Source organism: Cnephaeus nilssonii (assembly GCF_951640355.1).
Source record: "Cnephaeus nilssonii genome assembly, chromosome: 13".
Taxonomy (NCBI): domain Eukaryota; kingdom Metazoa; phylum Chordata; class Mammalia; order Chiroptera; family Vespertilionidae; genus Cnephaeus; species Cnephaeus nilssonii.
Genome location: NC_137084.1, coordinates 35,233,748 through 35,250,024, shown reverse-complemented (window position 1 = coordinate 35,250,024; position 16,277 = coordinate 35,233,748). Strand labels below are relative to the sequence as shown.

The 16,277-nt window shown below is 39.0% G+C and overlaps 1 protein-coding gene across 3 annotated transcripts in view; it reads left to right on the top strand.

Annotated features, from left to right (window-relative positions):
* USP47 (ubiquitin specific peptidase 47) overlaps positions 1–16,277 on the top strand; it is a 103,776-nt gene that overhangs the window by 73,792 nt on the left and 13,707 nt on the right. For all 3 annotated transcript variants that reach the window (XM_079787854.1, XM_079787856.1, XM_079787855.1), the window contains 7 exons: positions 2,889–3,020; positions 3,469–3,545; positions 4,083–4,138; positions 6,278–6,390; positions 7,122–7,226; positions 8,729–8,936; positions 13,479–13,594. In XM_079787854.1, coding sequence (XP_079643980.1) covers positions 2,889–3,020; positions 3,469–3,545; positions 4,083–4,138; positions 6,278–6,390; positions 7,122–7,226; positions 8,729–8,936; positions 13,479–13,594 — 807 coding nt within the window. The remainder of the gene's footprint in view (positions 1–2,888; positions 3,021–3,468; positions 3,546–4,082; positions 4,139–6,277; positions 6,391–7,121; positions 7,227–8,728; positions 8,937–13,478; positions 13,595–16,277) is intronic.

Genomic DNA, 16,277 nt, shown 5'->3' with positions numbered 1-16,277 from the left:
TGTAATCTCAGAGGTGATATATACTATGTATATATATAAAATGCGGTAGCTGTGTGACTGAGAAAGTTCTCTTTAAAAAAAGTTTAATTTTTGAAAATTAAGACTTTTTAAGGTGTTCGTTTTTTATGCATTTATGTGGTTATAGTTAAATTTATGAAAAACTTACAGTGGGAGCATTGATTTCTGGGAGGCTCAACTGTGATTATGTAAGTAAGGTGGGTGATGCTGTGGAGAGGGTCCTAGTAATCAGGACTTCTGCCTAGAAAGTTGCAGCAAGCCTCTACATCTTACATCTTAAGAGTTTTCTCATATAGCGAAATGAAAACATTAGGTCTTTTGATTTTTAAAATTAGGGCTGTGGAACCCTTTATCCAACAGTAATAGAACTGATCTTTTTAAGGTGGGGGAAAGACAAAACCCTCAGTCTGCTTCCTCTTCCCACCCCCATCTCCATGACATCCCTTAAGGTACTTCAAAAATATTATAGTTCCATGGATTATAATTTTAAAATTGAAAAGGTGGATAATCTCTAGGATAGAATTTTTTTGTCACTGTGTAGGTGAGTTTTACTCAAACATTTCTTTCACATTCATATAATCTGCTTTATTGAGGAGAGAATTACAGATCAAATATCTTAGGCATGGTATGAATATGAATCACTGGCATGAAGACTGATCACTAGTGCAGTCTTAGAGTCATGTATTATATATATATACTAGAGGCCCAGTGCATGATTGAATCATGCACGTGTAGGGTCCCCTACACGCTTTCGCTTTCGATCACGGAGGAGCTGGGTGCCTGTCCGCTGGTGCACCAGGCCTTTCAGAAGCCTCTGGCACGTCGGAGGCTTCTGAAAGGCCTGGTGCCTGAGCGGACAGGCACCCAGCTCCCACGCTTTTGCTTTCGATCGCAGGGGAGCTGGGTATCTGTCCGCTGGTGCACCAGGCCTTTCAGAAGCCTCTGGCGCGGCGAAGGCTTCTGAAAGGCCTGGTGCCTGAGCGGACAGGCACCCAGCTCCCACGCTTTTGCTTTTGATCGCTGGTGCACCAGGCCTTTCAGAAGCCTCCAGCGTGGCGGAGGCTTCTGAAAGGCCTGGTGCCTGAGCAGACAGGCACCCAGCTCCCCCGCTTTTGAGGGTCCGCTGTGGGACGTGAGCTCGCTGCCCCAGAGGCCCCTTCTGTGCCGCAGCACAGCCATGGCGCAGATGCTGAGCTCGAGCCGCCACTGGCGACGCGAGCTCAGCATCCCGCCGGCCCAATTGGCCACCCCGGCCACCCCGAGTCCCGCCCCCCTGCGCCTCCTGGCCAATCACGGGCATAGCGAAGGTACGGTCAATTTGCATATTTGTCTATTATTAAGTAGGATAGTTTTTTAGGCAGTATTTGAGAATGGAGTTTCACTTGCATAAATTTATTTTTCGATGAAGACCTATATTCTCACAACCATTACCCTTTACCTTTTAAACTTACCTATTTTTTTCAGGACAGGTAGATGAATAATGTAGAGAACACATTATAATTTAGTACAAAGAACATTACATTTAAGCAAGGGTTGGCACACTGTGGCTTTAGAGCAAAAAACCCTGTTCCTGTTTTTCTGCATAGACAATTATATCTTTCTTTTTTTTCCCCTTGTCTTATTAAAACAGGTAGGACTTGCCTTACAATGTTGCATAGGAGTGGTGGCAAATGACATGATAGCCTTGTTCCTAGTCTCACAAGGAACATGTTCAATCTCTCATCTTTAATTATGGTATTAGCTAGAGGTGATTTGTAGATGTTCTTTATCAATTTAAGGAGGTTCCACTCTTCCTGTTTATTGAGAGTTTTTATCATGATGGGTTTTGGATTTTGTCAAATGCTAATTCTGGGTCAGTTGATATGATCATGTAATTTCCCTTCTTTAATGTGGATTACATAGATCAGCGAGTTTCAAACGGTGTGCTGCAAGAATTTTCAAAATATGCGATACCTGACTAGTCAGGGGCATTCACCTCTTTTCCCTTAGATTGTCAAATAAAAACAGCCAACACAACAATAGCCGTCTGGTGTAAATGGAATCAACATAATATTTTTTTTTTTGTCAGATTGGCAAAAAATATATTTTTGGTGTGCCACAGAATTTTAGTAATTAGTTTATGTATGCCATGAGGTGGAAAAGGTTGAAAGTTGCTGGCATAGATTGATTTTCTAATGTTGAACAGCTTTGCATACCTTAAAGCTATCAAATCAGTAATCACTGTATCACAGATATTACATAAATACATTAGATGTTCCAAATCATTATATCATTCAGCTCCTCTATGAAGGAAATTGAATCTTACTTGAATAAAAAAGTTATTTGAAATTTCTTGATCTTGACTATGCATATTAGAATAGTGTTATATTTGGCATTTGCTTCTAAAATTTCAGATTGTTATTTTCTTTTTTACATAAATGAATTATATTTCTATATGCATAATTTCAGAGATTGTAGTATAATTAAAATGTGAAGGAATACACTGAGTGAAGCTTGTGGTGTATAAAATTATATGGTGACTTGCCATTTTAATTATCTTAGAGCAGGCGTTCTCAGACTACGGCCCGCGGGCCACATGCGGGTGTTTTTGCTGTTTTGTTTTTTTTACTTCAAAATAAGATATGTGCAGTGTGCATAGGAATTTGTTCATAGTTTTTTTTAAACTATAGTCCGGCCCTCCAACGGTCTGAGGGACAGTGAACTGGCCCCCTGTTTAAAAAGTTTGAGGACCCCTGTCTTAGAGAAACATTAACCTACAATAAACATATAGGACAACTAACATGTTACTTCACTATGTATTAATAGAGAATAGGAAATATACAAATAAGTGTTTTTCCTCTTCTTGAGTTACCTTTATTTTTTCCTCTTAGAATTCCTTGATCTATGAGCTCTTCTCCGTTATGGTTCATTCAGGGAGTGCTGCTGGTGGTCATTATTATGCTTGTATAAAGTCATTCAGTGATGATCAGTGGTACAGCTTCAATGATCAACATGTCAGCAGGGTAAGGAGGGGTTTTTTGAGATTATTATTCTAAAAGATGAGCAGGGACGTTTCTATCAATCACTGGGTTTATTGAAATGGGAGACTGGATGTGTACAGTGAAGTATTTTAAGATACATACCAAATCAATCTTTTGTTTTTGCTCTCAGTAAATTTCCTACTTTGTTAATTGTTGTTATTTCTTGGTTTTGTTTTCTTTGGGGCTTGCTGAGTGTTTCCAGAGATAGATTCCCAATTTTCCTCTTGTCATGAGCCTTCATGTGGGCTGTTTGCGAGCACTAGAACTAAGTGGTCACTAGCAGCTGCTGATTATGATTAAACTTTGTGAATTGGTATGTGTGGTCCATTTAACTCGGAGGTTAAAAATTTACATATTGGGTTACATATTGTCATAAAGGTAATGGTGTTAAAAATTTTACCAAAAAGTAAATAATGTAACAACTTTTTAGATAACACAAGAGGACATTAAGAAAACTCATGGTGGATCTTCAGGAAGCAGAGGGTATTACTCCAGTGCTTTTGCAAGGTAAATAATTTCATAATTTTTAGTGTCTATAAATTAACAACAGCTTCTCAATATTTTTCACCATTAAGGAAGTTTAACCCAGTGGTGGGCCAAATCCAGTCTATTTCCAGTTTTTGGAAATAAAGTTTTATTGAAACATCACCATACTCATTTGCTTAAATATTATATGTTGATCTTATCCCACTACCACAGCAGAGTTAGGTAACTGCAACACAGATCTTACTTTTACTATTTGGCCCTTTCCAGAAGTTTGCTGACTCCTGACTTAATTATAGTAATCATTCTAGGACACAGGTTTATTTTGAAAACTTTACTGTGTTACCAAGAGGAGATGGAATCTCCTCATAAATGTATCAGTAAAAGCAAAGTAGATTTTTTTTTCTAGAATGTTTTAAATTTGAACCTATTCGAGAACAGTTTCATGATTTCTAATTTTTGAAACAACAAAAAGTATTTTAAACAAATATTTGATGCTAGGAAATGGAGTTTTTACAATCTACTTTTTGTTTCTATTAATCTTTTTTGTATTTTTACTAGCTCCACAAATGCATATATGCTGATATATAGACTGAAGGATCCAACAAGAAATGCAAGTATGTTAACATACATTAATTTGATTTTAATTTGTAGTATTATTTGATATTAATCTGTAGTATAAACTAATTTCTTAAGCAAGTTTGCAAACCCAGATGACCACTTTTAACTGATAGGATAATTAAGTTATTTTTATGCATGGAAGAATTAATTATGAAGACTATTATGAGATAATACCAACTGATAAAAACATTTTGGGGAAAAATGAACTGGTTTTTTGTTTTTTTACTACATTAAGGGGCAAGACTTACTCTGCATGGAATAAACCAGGTATTTATTTGCAGTAAGCTTGTATTATATGCAGTTTGGTTTAGTGATGATAACCTCCAGACCTGTGTAGCAGTCATAACTCAGCAGCTGCATGTCCCAAACCAAGTTATTTATCTTTTCTAAGTCTTATTTTCCACATATGTAGAATGGGAATAATTGTATTTTATAAGGTTGTATAAAAAATTAAATGAGATAACATATTTTAAGCATTGAACATCATGTCTGGTACATAGTAAAAACTCAAATTTAGCTATTTTTTTTCTTTTATAATTTTTGGGGATATTTCGTATCTATATGCTTTGCATGGGGACCATAGATGAAGTAAACTTCTCATTTACCATTCTAGAAAGATTCTTAAAAACTAGTGTTAAATGTCTTTGCTATTTGCTTAAAAAGCAAGTAAAGTTTTATGAGACTAGTGTGCCTCATATAAATTTTATTAAGAATTCCCCCAAATAATTCTGTATACAAAGCATGTGGGGTTGTCTTTTTTTTTCTTTTTTGTAATTATTACTTTGAAAAATTGCAGTTCCTGATTTGTCTTGCTAACTTTTACTCTGACTAAAACAGTATGCAAATAGGTGGAGATATGTGTTTGTACATGAACATAGTTATATACACAGATGATGTGTTTGCCTATATTCTTTTTATAATTAAAATAATATATTCATTCTCATTGATTTTAACATTTTTCTTTATTTAGAAACTTCCATGCCATGAGTAACTCTATTTTCAGCAGTATAAAGTTTTGTTTGCATTTTTTTTAACCCTCATTAAATTCTGAATTCAGTTGGTGCAAGGCTTAGGACTTATTCATCTTTTCACCAACAGTATATTCCAGGGTCTATCATATAGTGGCTTTTCAATAATTTACTGTAGGATTAATGAAAAGAAAGGAAATTATAATAAGAAGTCATTTCAGAACAAATATTTCAGAGTAGAAGTAATCATTCAATATAACCCAAAAAGTAACTGTCCAGTCTACCTAGAGGCAGAGCCAGGATTGTGGTTCATGTGTCTCTTTAGCACCCAGCATTCCAGATATTTCCAATAGAGCAATAAATAACAGCTTTCCTTTATTCACTCCTGGTCTCTAGGTTTGTGATTAAGCACCAGGGGGCGCTATGTGTATGACATGGAATATTTTTAGAATTAGAGCTCATTTCTAAGAGCAGTAGATTTTTACCTTCCACGGAGGCATGGTTTTTAAAGTATAAATTGTTCTAATTTATTGCTTAATAATCATTGGCTTTATTATGTAGTATCATTGTCTCAGTGTCACTTTTAATACTTGAGTTACATGTGAAATTCTTTGATTAGAAGGCAGCTAAAATACTGCTTTGAGTACAAAGGAAAGATAATTGTATTAGGAAAAATATACAAATAAATAGTACTTGTAGTAGTAGAAGCAGCAACAGCATTTATTACATTTTATTATATCCCGAGTAATAACTGTGTGCTAGCAATATGCTGAAGAAACCAAGGTCTGGAGAAGTGCTTACTCGGGGTCACATAATTTATGGTGATAATACAATTTAAAATCAGAAATAATTTTATTTCCAAGTTTCAGAGAAGCTTTTTTATTTTAAAAGTCTTAATCTACATAGAGTTGTCCTGGAGCCAGATGCTATTATGTATAAATATATGACTTTTTAAAATATGAGACCTAACCATGTGTTATTATTAACTATCTCTTTACACTTGTCTGAAAGAAGCTCATGTTTCAAGTTGAGAGAGTCCTGTAATTGAGATATATTTTGATGAGAGCAATAGTAGAATTATATACAATGGAAAACTAGTAGAACAAAATTAAATAAAGGAAGCTCAATTTCAGTGGCACTGTCTTACCCTGTTTTCATTATTAATAGAATTTCTAGAAGTAGATGAATATCCAGAACATATTAAAAATTTGGTGCAGAGAGAGAGAGAATTGGAAGAACAAGAAAAGAGGCAACGAGAAATCGAGCGTAACACATGCAAGGTTAGATTTTATAATTTTACTTTTAATTAAAAAGTGCTCTTGCAGTTTGCTTAACTGCAATTCTCATAGCTAACTAATTGGGTTGATTCTGTAGACAGTTATGCTATCATGATCATTAAGGAGTAAAACCAACCATATTACTAAAGTAAGATAAGATTTTATGTTATGCATTAAAAACAACAATAACTTGTAGTGATAATACTCAGTGCTGGTGAGGTTACAATAAGATGAGCATTGTAACATTCTGCTACAAGAAGAACAAATTTGTAAAACTTTTCTGCATAGATATTGAGTAGAATTTATCAAGAGTCTTAATGCAAATTCATATTATTTTATATATAATTCTCTTAAGGAAGTATTACCTAATAAGATAATTACAGATGCTGTGGAATTGTGACCTCAAAGACATTGATCACAGTATTTTTAAAACTAGGGAAAAATTGGAAACAATCTGAATGTATATCAGTAAGGGAATGGTTATGTATAATATGTTATATGCTTAAAAAGAAACATACACTTGTTAAAATTAATGTCTTTTAAGTTTTAATAACATTAAATATAATCACTATCAGTTATTAAGTGAGAAAAAGAGACACCAGGGAGAATGATCCCAATGCATGTTTTTTAAAAAATTATAGTTTTTTTACTATTAGGAAAAAAATGCTATCTACAAAAGAATTAAGCTTTGACTCTTGACCTGCTGAGTTATGATGGTATTTTACAATTCCTAGATAAAACTATTCTGCTTGCATCCTGTGAAACAAGTCATGATGGAAAATAAATTGGAGGTTCATAAGGATAAGACATTAAAGGAAGCAGTAGAAATAGCTTACAAGGTAAGTATACTTGTACTGTTAGCATTTAATTATATATTTTCCAAAGTTTTTATTATAGTCAATAGTAGTATAAGCACTTGCAATCACACTGATAGTCCATTTAAATCTTTGAAACATAGTTGGTTTTGAGAAAGTCTCACAAAAATATTTATTTATTCATTACATGATTTTGAGTCCATCTAGAGTTTATAATGTTAACTTTTTTAAAACAAAAAATGTCTTTAATATATGTTAGTGCATAGGTTATATGATCTGAGGGATAAAGAAATGTGATTATTTAAAAACTAGAGGCTCGGTGCACGAAGTTCGTGTACTCGGGGGAGAGTCTCTCAGCCCAGCCTGCACCCTCTCGCAGTCTGGGAGCCCTCCGGGGTTGTCCGACTGATGGCTTAGGCCCGCTCCCTGGGCTTAAGCCGTCAGTCGGACATCCTTAGCACTGCCGCGGAGGTGGGAGAGACTCCTGCCACCGCCACTACTCTTGCCAGCCATGAGCCGGCCTCTGGCTGAGCAGCACTCTCCCTGTGGGATAGGGCTGAAACCGGCTCTCTAACATCCCCCGAGGGGTCCCGGATTGCGAGAGGATGCAGGCCACCCCGAGGGACCCCACCAGTGCATGATCGGGGCTAGAGAGAGAAGCGGGCGGTTGGCCAGCCATGGAGGGACTTCAGGAGGGCTCCAGGGGGTATCTGGCCCATCTCGCTCAGTCCCAATCGGCTGGACCCCAGCAGCAAGCCAACCTACCAGTTGGAGCATCTGCCCCCCTGGTGGTCAGTGCATGTCATAGCGAGTGGTTGAGCAACTTTAGCATGTCATTAGCATATTAGCTTTGATTGGTTGAATGGCCGACTGGTCGACCAGACACTTAGCATATTAGGCTTTTATTATATAGGACTAGAAGCCTGGTGCACTAATTCGTGCACCAATGGGATCCCTTGGCTGACCTGCGGGATCGGGCTGAAACTGGCTCTCTGACATCCCCCAAGGGGTCCTGGATTGCGAGAGGGTGCAGTCCAGGCCGAGGGACCCCCACCAGTGCATGATCAGGGCCGGGGAGGGATGCGGGAGGTTGGCCATCCAGGGAGGGATCATGAGGGCTCCAGGGCATGTCCAGCCCATCTAGCTCAGTCCCAATCTGCCGGACCCCAGCAGCAAGCTAACCTACTGGTCAGAGCATCTTCCCCCTGGAGGTTAGTGCATGTCATAGCAAGTGGTTGAGCGGCCTTAGCATATCATTAGTATATTACGCTTTGTTTGGTTGAACAACCGACCAGTTGACCAGACATTTAGCATACTAGGCTTTTATTATATAGGATAGTATTTAACTTGTGCCTTTAACTTTGATTTCTTTGAGCTTTGATGCAAATCATAAACATATGGATTTTATTGTTTGTTAGGACCTATGAAGAGATTTTGTAAAAGAAAGCTCTAAATGTGAGTATAATTACACATCAGACTAAAATATTGTATATTTTTTCTTTTTTTGGGGGGTCCTTTTCTTTTAGATGATGGATTTGGAAGAGGTAATACCTGTGGATTGTTGTCGCCTTGTTAAATATGATGAGTTTCATGATTATCTTGAAAGATCATATGAAGGAGAAGAAGATACACCAATGGGACTTCTACTAGGTGGAGTCAAGTCAACATATATGTTTGATCTGCTGTTGGAGACAAGAAAACCTGATCAAGTTTTTCAATCTTATAAACCTGGGGGTAAGGAATTTTGCAATATTTTTGGATAGTACTGGACTTAAATTTTTCATAAAATTTTTGTTTATAGAGCTAAATTTAATTTTTTATATTTTTAAAATATTTTATATGTCCTTAAAATAAATGAGATAGGAAGTAGCATAAAGCTAGGAATTAAATTATTGCTTGCTTTCAAGAAGATATACACAAAGTTAAAAAACATAATTAAAATTCTGGCTTACTGTGTCCAGTGGGATTTTTATTGATTTCAGAGCAGAAGGAAGAGGGAGAGAGAGATAGAAAAATCAATGATGAGAAAGAATCATTCATTGGCTGCCTCCTACATGCCCCCTACTGTGGATCAACCAGCAATCTGGGCATGTGCCCTGACCAGGAATTGAACCTAGACTTCCATAGGTTGGTGCTCAACTACTGAGCCACACCAGCCAGACACTGCCAACATTTTTTATTTTTCTCCATCCTTGTCATTTCAGCTTTTTTTGTTTTTTATTAAATCTATCACATTTATCAGTATATGAGGGTTTTTTTTCTTTGAGACTGACCTAGAAAGCAAAATACCATACCCCTAAGTCGTCCCTAAAGAGTTACACATTCAAAATTTTCTAGTCATCATTATATGTAAACTATAATAAATAGGGCAAAATCAAAATGTTTAAAAAACTTTTACCAATTTAATTGTTATTGTCTTGACCCTAATTCCCTTGGATTGGTTGTTAATCAGAAATCAGGTTTATTTTCTCTACTTTTATTCCTAAAAGTTGAATTTATAAAACTACTTATACCCTTTCAAATTCTGTTCCTCTATGTATCCTATACACCTCCCTTTATTATAATGAAGACTCCTCTTTTCAAAGTAAAATACATGCAGTATTCTTTCAAGGGCTCCTTCATTCAGACTCTGCCCAATCTGTAAAGAGTCCTTTTGGAGCATTTTCTTGCTGATTATTTTTGAGCTAGGTAGCAAAAAATTATTATTAAGGAATAATAGGAGCAGCAGTAAAACCACTTTTTAAAAAAGAACTCTAAATGTGAGTGTGAATTATAAAACTTACAGCTAATCACCTTTTTAAAAAATATGTTTTTATTGATTTTAGAGAGAGTAGGATAGAGAGATAGAAACATCGATGAGAGAGGAACATCATTGATCGGTTGCCTCTTGCATGGCCCCCCAATGGGATCAAGCTCACAACCCAGGCATGTGCCCTGACTGGGAATCGAATTTGTGATCTCTTAGTTCCTGGGTCGATGCTCAACCTCTGAGCCACACTGGCCGGGCTAGCTAATTGCCTTTAACTATATACTAGAGGCCCAGTGTACAAAATTCGTGCATGGGGACAGGGAAGGGATGTCCCTCAGCCCAGTCTGCACCCTCTCCAATCTGGGACCCCTCGGGGGATGTCAGACTGCCAGTTTAGGCCCGATCCCTGTGCAATCGGGCCTAAACCGGCAGTCGGACATCCCTCTCACAATCTGGGACTGCTGGCTCCTAACCATTTGCCTGCCCGATCGCCCCTAACCACTTCTGCCTGCTAGCCTGATCACCCCTAACCACTCCTCTGCAAGCCTGATCAACACCTAACTGCTCCCCTGCCGGCCCGATTGCCCCCAACTGCTCTCCCCTGCTGGCCCAATCGCCCCCACTGCCCTCCTTTGCCAGCCCAATAGTCCCCAACTGCCCTCCCCTGCTGGCTCGGTTGCCCCCAACTGCCCTCCCCTGCTGGCCTGGTCGCCCCTAACTGCCCTCCCCTGCTGGCCTGATCACCCACAACTGCCGTCCCCTGTCAGCCATCTTGTGACCACATGGTGGTAGCCATCTTGTGTGTGAGGGTGTGATGGTCAATTTGCATATTATATCTTTATTATCTATACTAATAAAAGGGTAATATGCTAATTAGACTGGGAGACCTTCCGGGAGACCTTCCTGATGTCCTCTGGACAAAGCCATGGTGGCAGGGCTGAGGCAGAGGCAGTTAGGGACGATCAGGCCAGGAGGGGAGGGCAGCTGGGGGTGATCAGGCTGGCGGGGGGGGCAGTTGGGGGCAAACAGGCAGAGTGGTTAGGGGCGATCGGGCAGGCAGGCGAGCGGTTAGGAGCCAGTGGTCCTGGATTGCGAGTGATATCCGACTGCCGGTTTAGGCCCGATCCCACAAGGATCGGGCCTAAACCGGCAGTCAGACATCCCCCGAGGGGTCCCAGATTGGAGAGGGTGCAGGCTGGGCTGAGGGACAACCTCCCCACCCCATGCACAAATTTTATGCACCGGGCCACTAGTATCCTACCTAATAAAAGAGTAATATGCAAATTGACCCTAACTCTGCTACACCCACAAGCCTTGCCCACCAGCCAATCAGGAGCAAATATGCAAATGAACCCAACTAAGATGGCTACAGCTACAGAGAGCAGGAGGGAGGCTTGGGTTTCCCTGGCAACAGAGGAAGCCAAGCTTTCTGCCTGCTGTTGCTGGCCTAAGCCTCCACTCAAGGCTACAAAGTTTCAATTATAGAAGGTAAACAAATCCAAACAGAAATGGTGGCAGCCACTGAGCTGGAAAGAGCAGGAGGCAACGGTTGCCCCTGGCAATGGAGGAAGCAAAGCTTTGCACCCTGGCTGGCCAAGGCCTCCGCTCCAGGCTACAAAGTTTCAATTGTGGAAGGTAAATAAATCCCAGATACCAGGGCCTCTGCTTGGGTCGCCAGGGGGCATGGCCGGCCTGCAAACCACCACAGGCCCTTCACCCAGGCCACCCCACACCCCAAGGGAACCCCCACCCTGATCCGGGACACCCTTCAGGGCAAACCAGCTGGCCCCCACCCGTGCACCAGGTCTCTATCTTATCTAATAAAAGAGTAATATGCAGATTGACCATCATTCCAACACACAATATGGCTGCCCCCATGTGGTCAAAGATCTGCCCCCATGTGGACACAAGATGGCCGGCACAAGATGGCCAGCAGGGGAGGGCAGTTGGGAGGGACCAGGCCTGCAAGGGAGGGCAGTTGGGGGCAATCAAGCCTGCAGGGGAGGGCAGTTAGGGGTGACCAGGCCAGCAAAGGAGGGAAGTTGGGGGTGACCGGGCCTGCAGGGAAGGGCAGTTGGGTGGGAACCAGGCCTGCAGGGGAGAGCAGTTGGGGGGGACCAGGCCTGCAGGGGAGGGCAGTTAGGGGTGACCAGGCCTAAAGGGGAAGGCAGTTAGGGGCAAACATGCTGGCAGGGGAGCAGTTAGGCATCAATCAGGCTGGCAGGGGAGTGGTTAGGGGGTGATCAGGCTGGCAGGCAGAAGCGGTTAGGGGCAATCAGGAAGACAGGCTGGTGAGCAGTTGGGAGCCAGCAGTCCTGGATTGTGAGAGGGATGTCCAACTGCCCGTTTAGGCCCTATCCCACCAGAATCGGGCCTAAACGGGCAGTTAGACTTTCCTCGAGGGGTCCTAGATTGGAGAGGGTGCAGGCTGGCCTGAGGGACACCCCCCCATCCACCCCACCCCCGTGCACGAATTTCGTGCACCGGGCCTGTAGTAGGATATAAAAGCCTAAGCGACCGAACCATCAATTGCTATGATGTGCACTGACCACCAGGGGCAGACACTCAAAGCAGAGCTGCCCCCTGTTGATCAGTGCACTCCCACAGCCAACCTCCAGCGGTCCCTTCCCCAAGTAGGCCAACCTCCCATGGCCCCTTCCCCCGGCCAATCTCCCATGGCCCTGATTGGCCCCGATCACCGCCCAGGCTGAGGAACCCCATCCATGCACGAATTCGTGCACTGAGCCTCTAGTTCATTAATAATCAAGACTTCAGAATATTTTATCAGATTTAGATTAGCAACATAGGGGGAAAACATTGAGGATTGACATAAACTACATATAAGAGATTAAATCACTTAAGCTAGAGAATAACTATCTTAAACGTACTATTTGAAGATCATTTGTTTTTCTGATGATTGAAAGTTTAGTTATATGTGATCTCCTGAAAACAGAAGCAGAGAAGATGGGATTAAATTATAATGTGAAGAATTTCTGTAGGACTTTTTCATAGGATATAGAAAATACTATATGATTATAAACAAAGTCTTGAATGGTTTAACGAAGGTTGTTCAAAAGCAAGTAGGGCTGCTGCATCCCCTTTACTATTTGTTTTTCATTTTCTAGTTATTTATATTTATTTAGTGTTGTGGTTTGGGTCTGTATTTTGGAACTTTGGATATATACTTTAATATACTTAATAAATTTGACAGTGTTCTGTTTTATAAGGAAACAAAGCATGGATTTTTAAAAACCACATTTTTACTTTTGTCATTTTTTTTAAAAGACATCTAGAACTTTTATTAGGCTCTTTTCCATATCTTTTTATGTTTGCTTGTAAAGTGACAAATTGTGAAAGAAGTTTTAACATGTGTTATACATGTATAACATATGCATCTACCAGTTTGATAACTAGAAAAAATGTTATCTTTACCATCTATTAGAAACATATTAAAAATTCATTATTCATGTGAAATACATTTTTAAAAATAACCTCCAGTTATGTTTTATTTTTTCCAAATGTGACAGAAGTGATGGTGAAAGTTCATGTTGTTGATCTAAAGGCAGAATCTGTAGCTGCACCTATCACTGTTCGTGCTTACTTAAATCAAACAATTACAGAGTTCAAACAACTTATTTCAAAGGTAAGTTTTAAAATTGGTTAGTGACTATTTTTGAGTGCCTGCTCTGTACAGAGCACTTTGTGATATAGTTATGAGTAAGATATAGGAATCTGTATTTACTTTAGGGAGCCAGTATTTATAGCTAGGAGACAACAATAGTTAGGACAGAGGGACACTTCAAATAAAAAAAAAACCAGATTGACCGAAGTATCAAGGTAAGAAAGTGTGAGGCAAGTATGCAAAACAATTACATGTGTGTTTGGATGGATCATTGTAAAATACATGCCTAGAAATGTAAGTTCAGTTATTTCATGCAGGGTTTTTATTTTATTTTTATTTTTTATATATATTTTATTGATTTTTTACAGAGAGGAAGGGAGAAGGATAGAGAGCTAGAAACATCAATGAGAGAGAAACATTGATCAGCTGCCTCCTGTACACTCCCTACTGGGTATGTGCCCGCAGCCAAGGTACATGCCCCTGACCAGAATCGAACCTGGGACTCTTGAGTCCACAGGCCAATAATGCTCTATCCACTGAGCCAAACCGGCCAGGGCAGGATTTTTATTTTTTATTTTTTAAATATATCTTTATTGATTTCAGAGAGGAAGAGAGAAGCGAGAGATAGATAGAAACATCAATGATGAGAGAGAATCATTGATTGGCTGCTTCCTGCATGTCCCCTACTGGGGATCAAGCCCGCAACCTGGGCATGTGCCCTTGACTGGAATTGAACCTGAGACCCTTCAGTCCACAGGTTGACGCTCTATCCACTGAGCCAAACCAGCTAGGGCTCATGGAGGGTTTTTAAATAATAAACATAAAGTTTGGGATCTATCTGATGTAGGCAATAGAAAGTAGGTTTTTTGGTTTGTTTTTCTAAGTATAACATTGGTATGATGAGCTCTACTATAGAATGTTAAGTCTGCCCACACTAGACTAGTATTCCAAATAGATTGAGAGAGGTGTCAGGAATGTAGATGAGGCAGTTGTTGAAATAATTCAGGTGATGGCATCTGACTAGAAATTCGTAAAGGTATAGATTGTAATAATTATATAAATAGAAGTAGGATTTGTGATTGGTAAATGTTGGACTAAGGCGGGAGCACAGATGGCCTGAGGAGTTTCAAACTTGGGTAATCACAAAGGTAGTATTATATTAATAGAAATAAAAGAATAAGGTAGGGGAAGATGATGGCATAAATATTGGCCACATTATATGAGTTAATGATAAAGAACATAAGCTCATTCAGAATTTCTGAGTTTGAAAACATGATGAAAACGTTCACATTTCCTTGGACAAAAAAATAAAAATACTAGTTCATTGCAGAGAAATACTTAATATCCTTTCAAGGCCTCTGTACTCTATAGACCACTGAGCACACAAACACAGGCAAAATTTTGCAGGGTTTCTATACCCCAAGTAAAGATCCCTTGGTGTAGTGGAAATTGTATAGCAGTCACAAGTGAAGAAGTTGAGTTCAGTTTTCAGTCATTCATCTTATATTAATCTTGTCTTTTATTTCACCTAGGGTTTCTTTTAACAGGTTGTTGTAAATGTTAATAAAACAAGCAAGTGCTTTGTGAAAAAAAAATTGTAAAGTCATATATAAAAGCTGGATTTTTATTATTATGTTAAAAAAACAATGACTTCTAACATTTTGTCAGAGTAACAAAGAAAACCAATCATATTGTAAAGCCATATTTAATGATTAAATTGCTCATAAAAGACTACATTACTGTAATTGCACTGTATTACAGTTTAATCTAAAGTATAAGCACTGAAGTAGATACAAAAGAAACACACAACATTCCCTTTCCTTAACAAGCTAATAATTTGCTGGGGAAAAATATGTTTGTAGAGGATAAAGCAGTCACAAAACATTGTGCCAAGAAACAAGGTGTTTAAACTAACTGCCTAAGAATGTTATCATTCATTGTATTGAAACCAGTTATATTTTTAAAAATGTAAATTATTTTGATCTGTTCATTTTATGTGAAATTCATAAAATAACATAAAAAATTAAGGATATGGAATTCTAAAATAACTTTAAATTTTACCTACTAATTTGATCTTATTTTACACAGAAAAAAATTGATTTAGTAAAACTAATAACTATTCACATAATACAGAAGAACCCATCGAAAGTCAAGAAGTTGAACAAGCCCTAGCTGGTTTTGCTCAGTGGATAGAGCTTTGGCCTGCGGACTGAAGGGTCCCAGGTTCGATTCCAGTCAAGGGCACGTGCCCAGGTTGCAGACTCGATCCCCAGTAGGGGGCGTGCAGGAGGCAGCCAATCAATGATACTCTCTCATCATTGATGTTTCTATCTCTCTCCTTCCTACCTCTCTGAAATCAATAAAAAAATATTAAAAAATAAGTTGAACAAAAAAGGTGTTGATTTGACATCAGCTCTCAAAGAGTCAATTATTTTATTTCTTTGGAATCAATTTTCTTTATTTACTTGATTAGTTTGAGAGGAATAGAATTTTTAGTGAAAAATCATTAACCTTTTAAAATAGCTTCAGAGCATGCATTTATAAGGTATCCTTTGTTCTAATTTATAGACTAATTAATGGATGAGACTAGTAATTTTCCATAGATTCTTTTAAAAGGTGTTAAATATCTACCAAGATTATTTTTCTCTTAATTTTCTTTCTGCTGTTTTTAAGAACGTAGCATTGTCTTGTTTTCTCATATTTC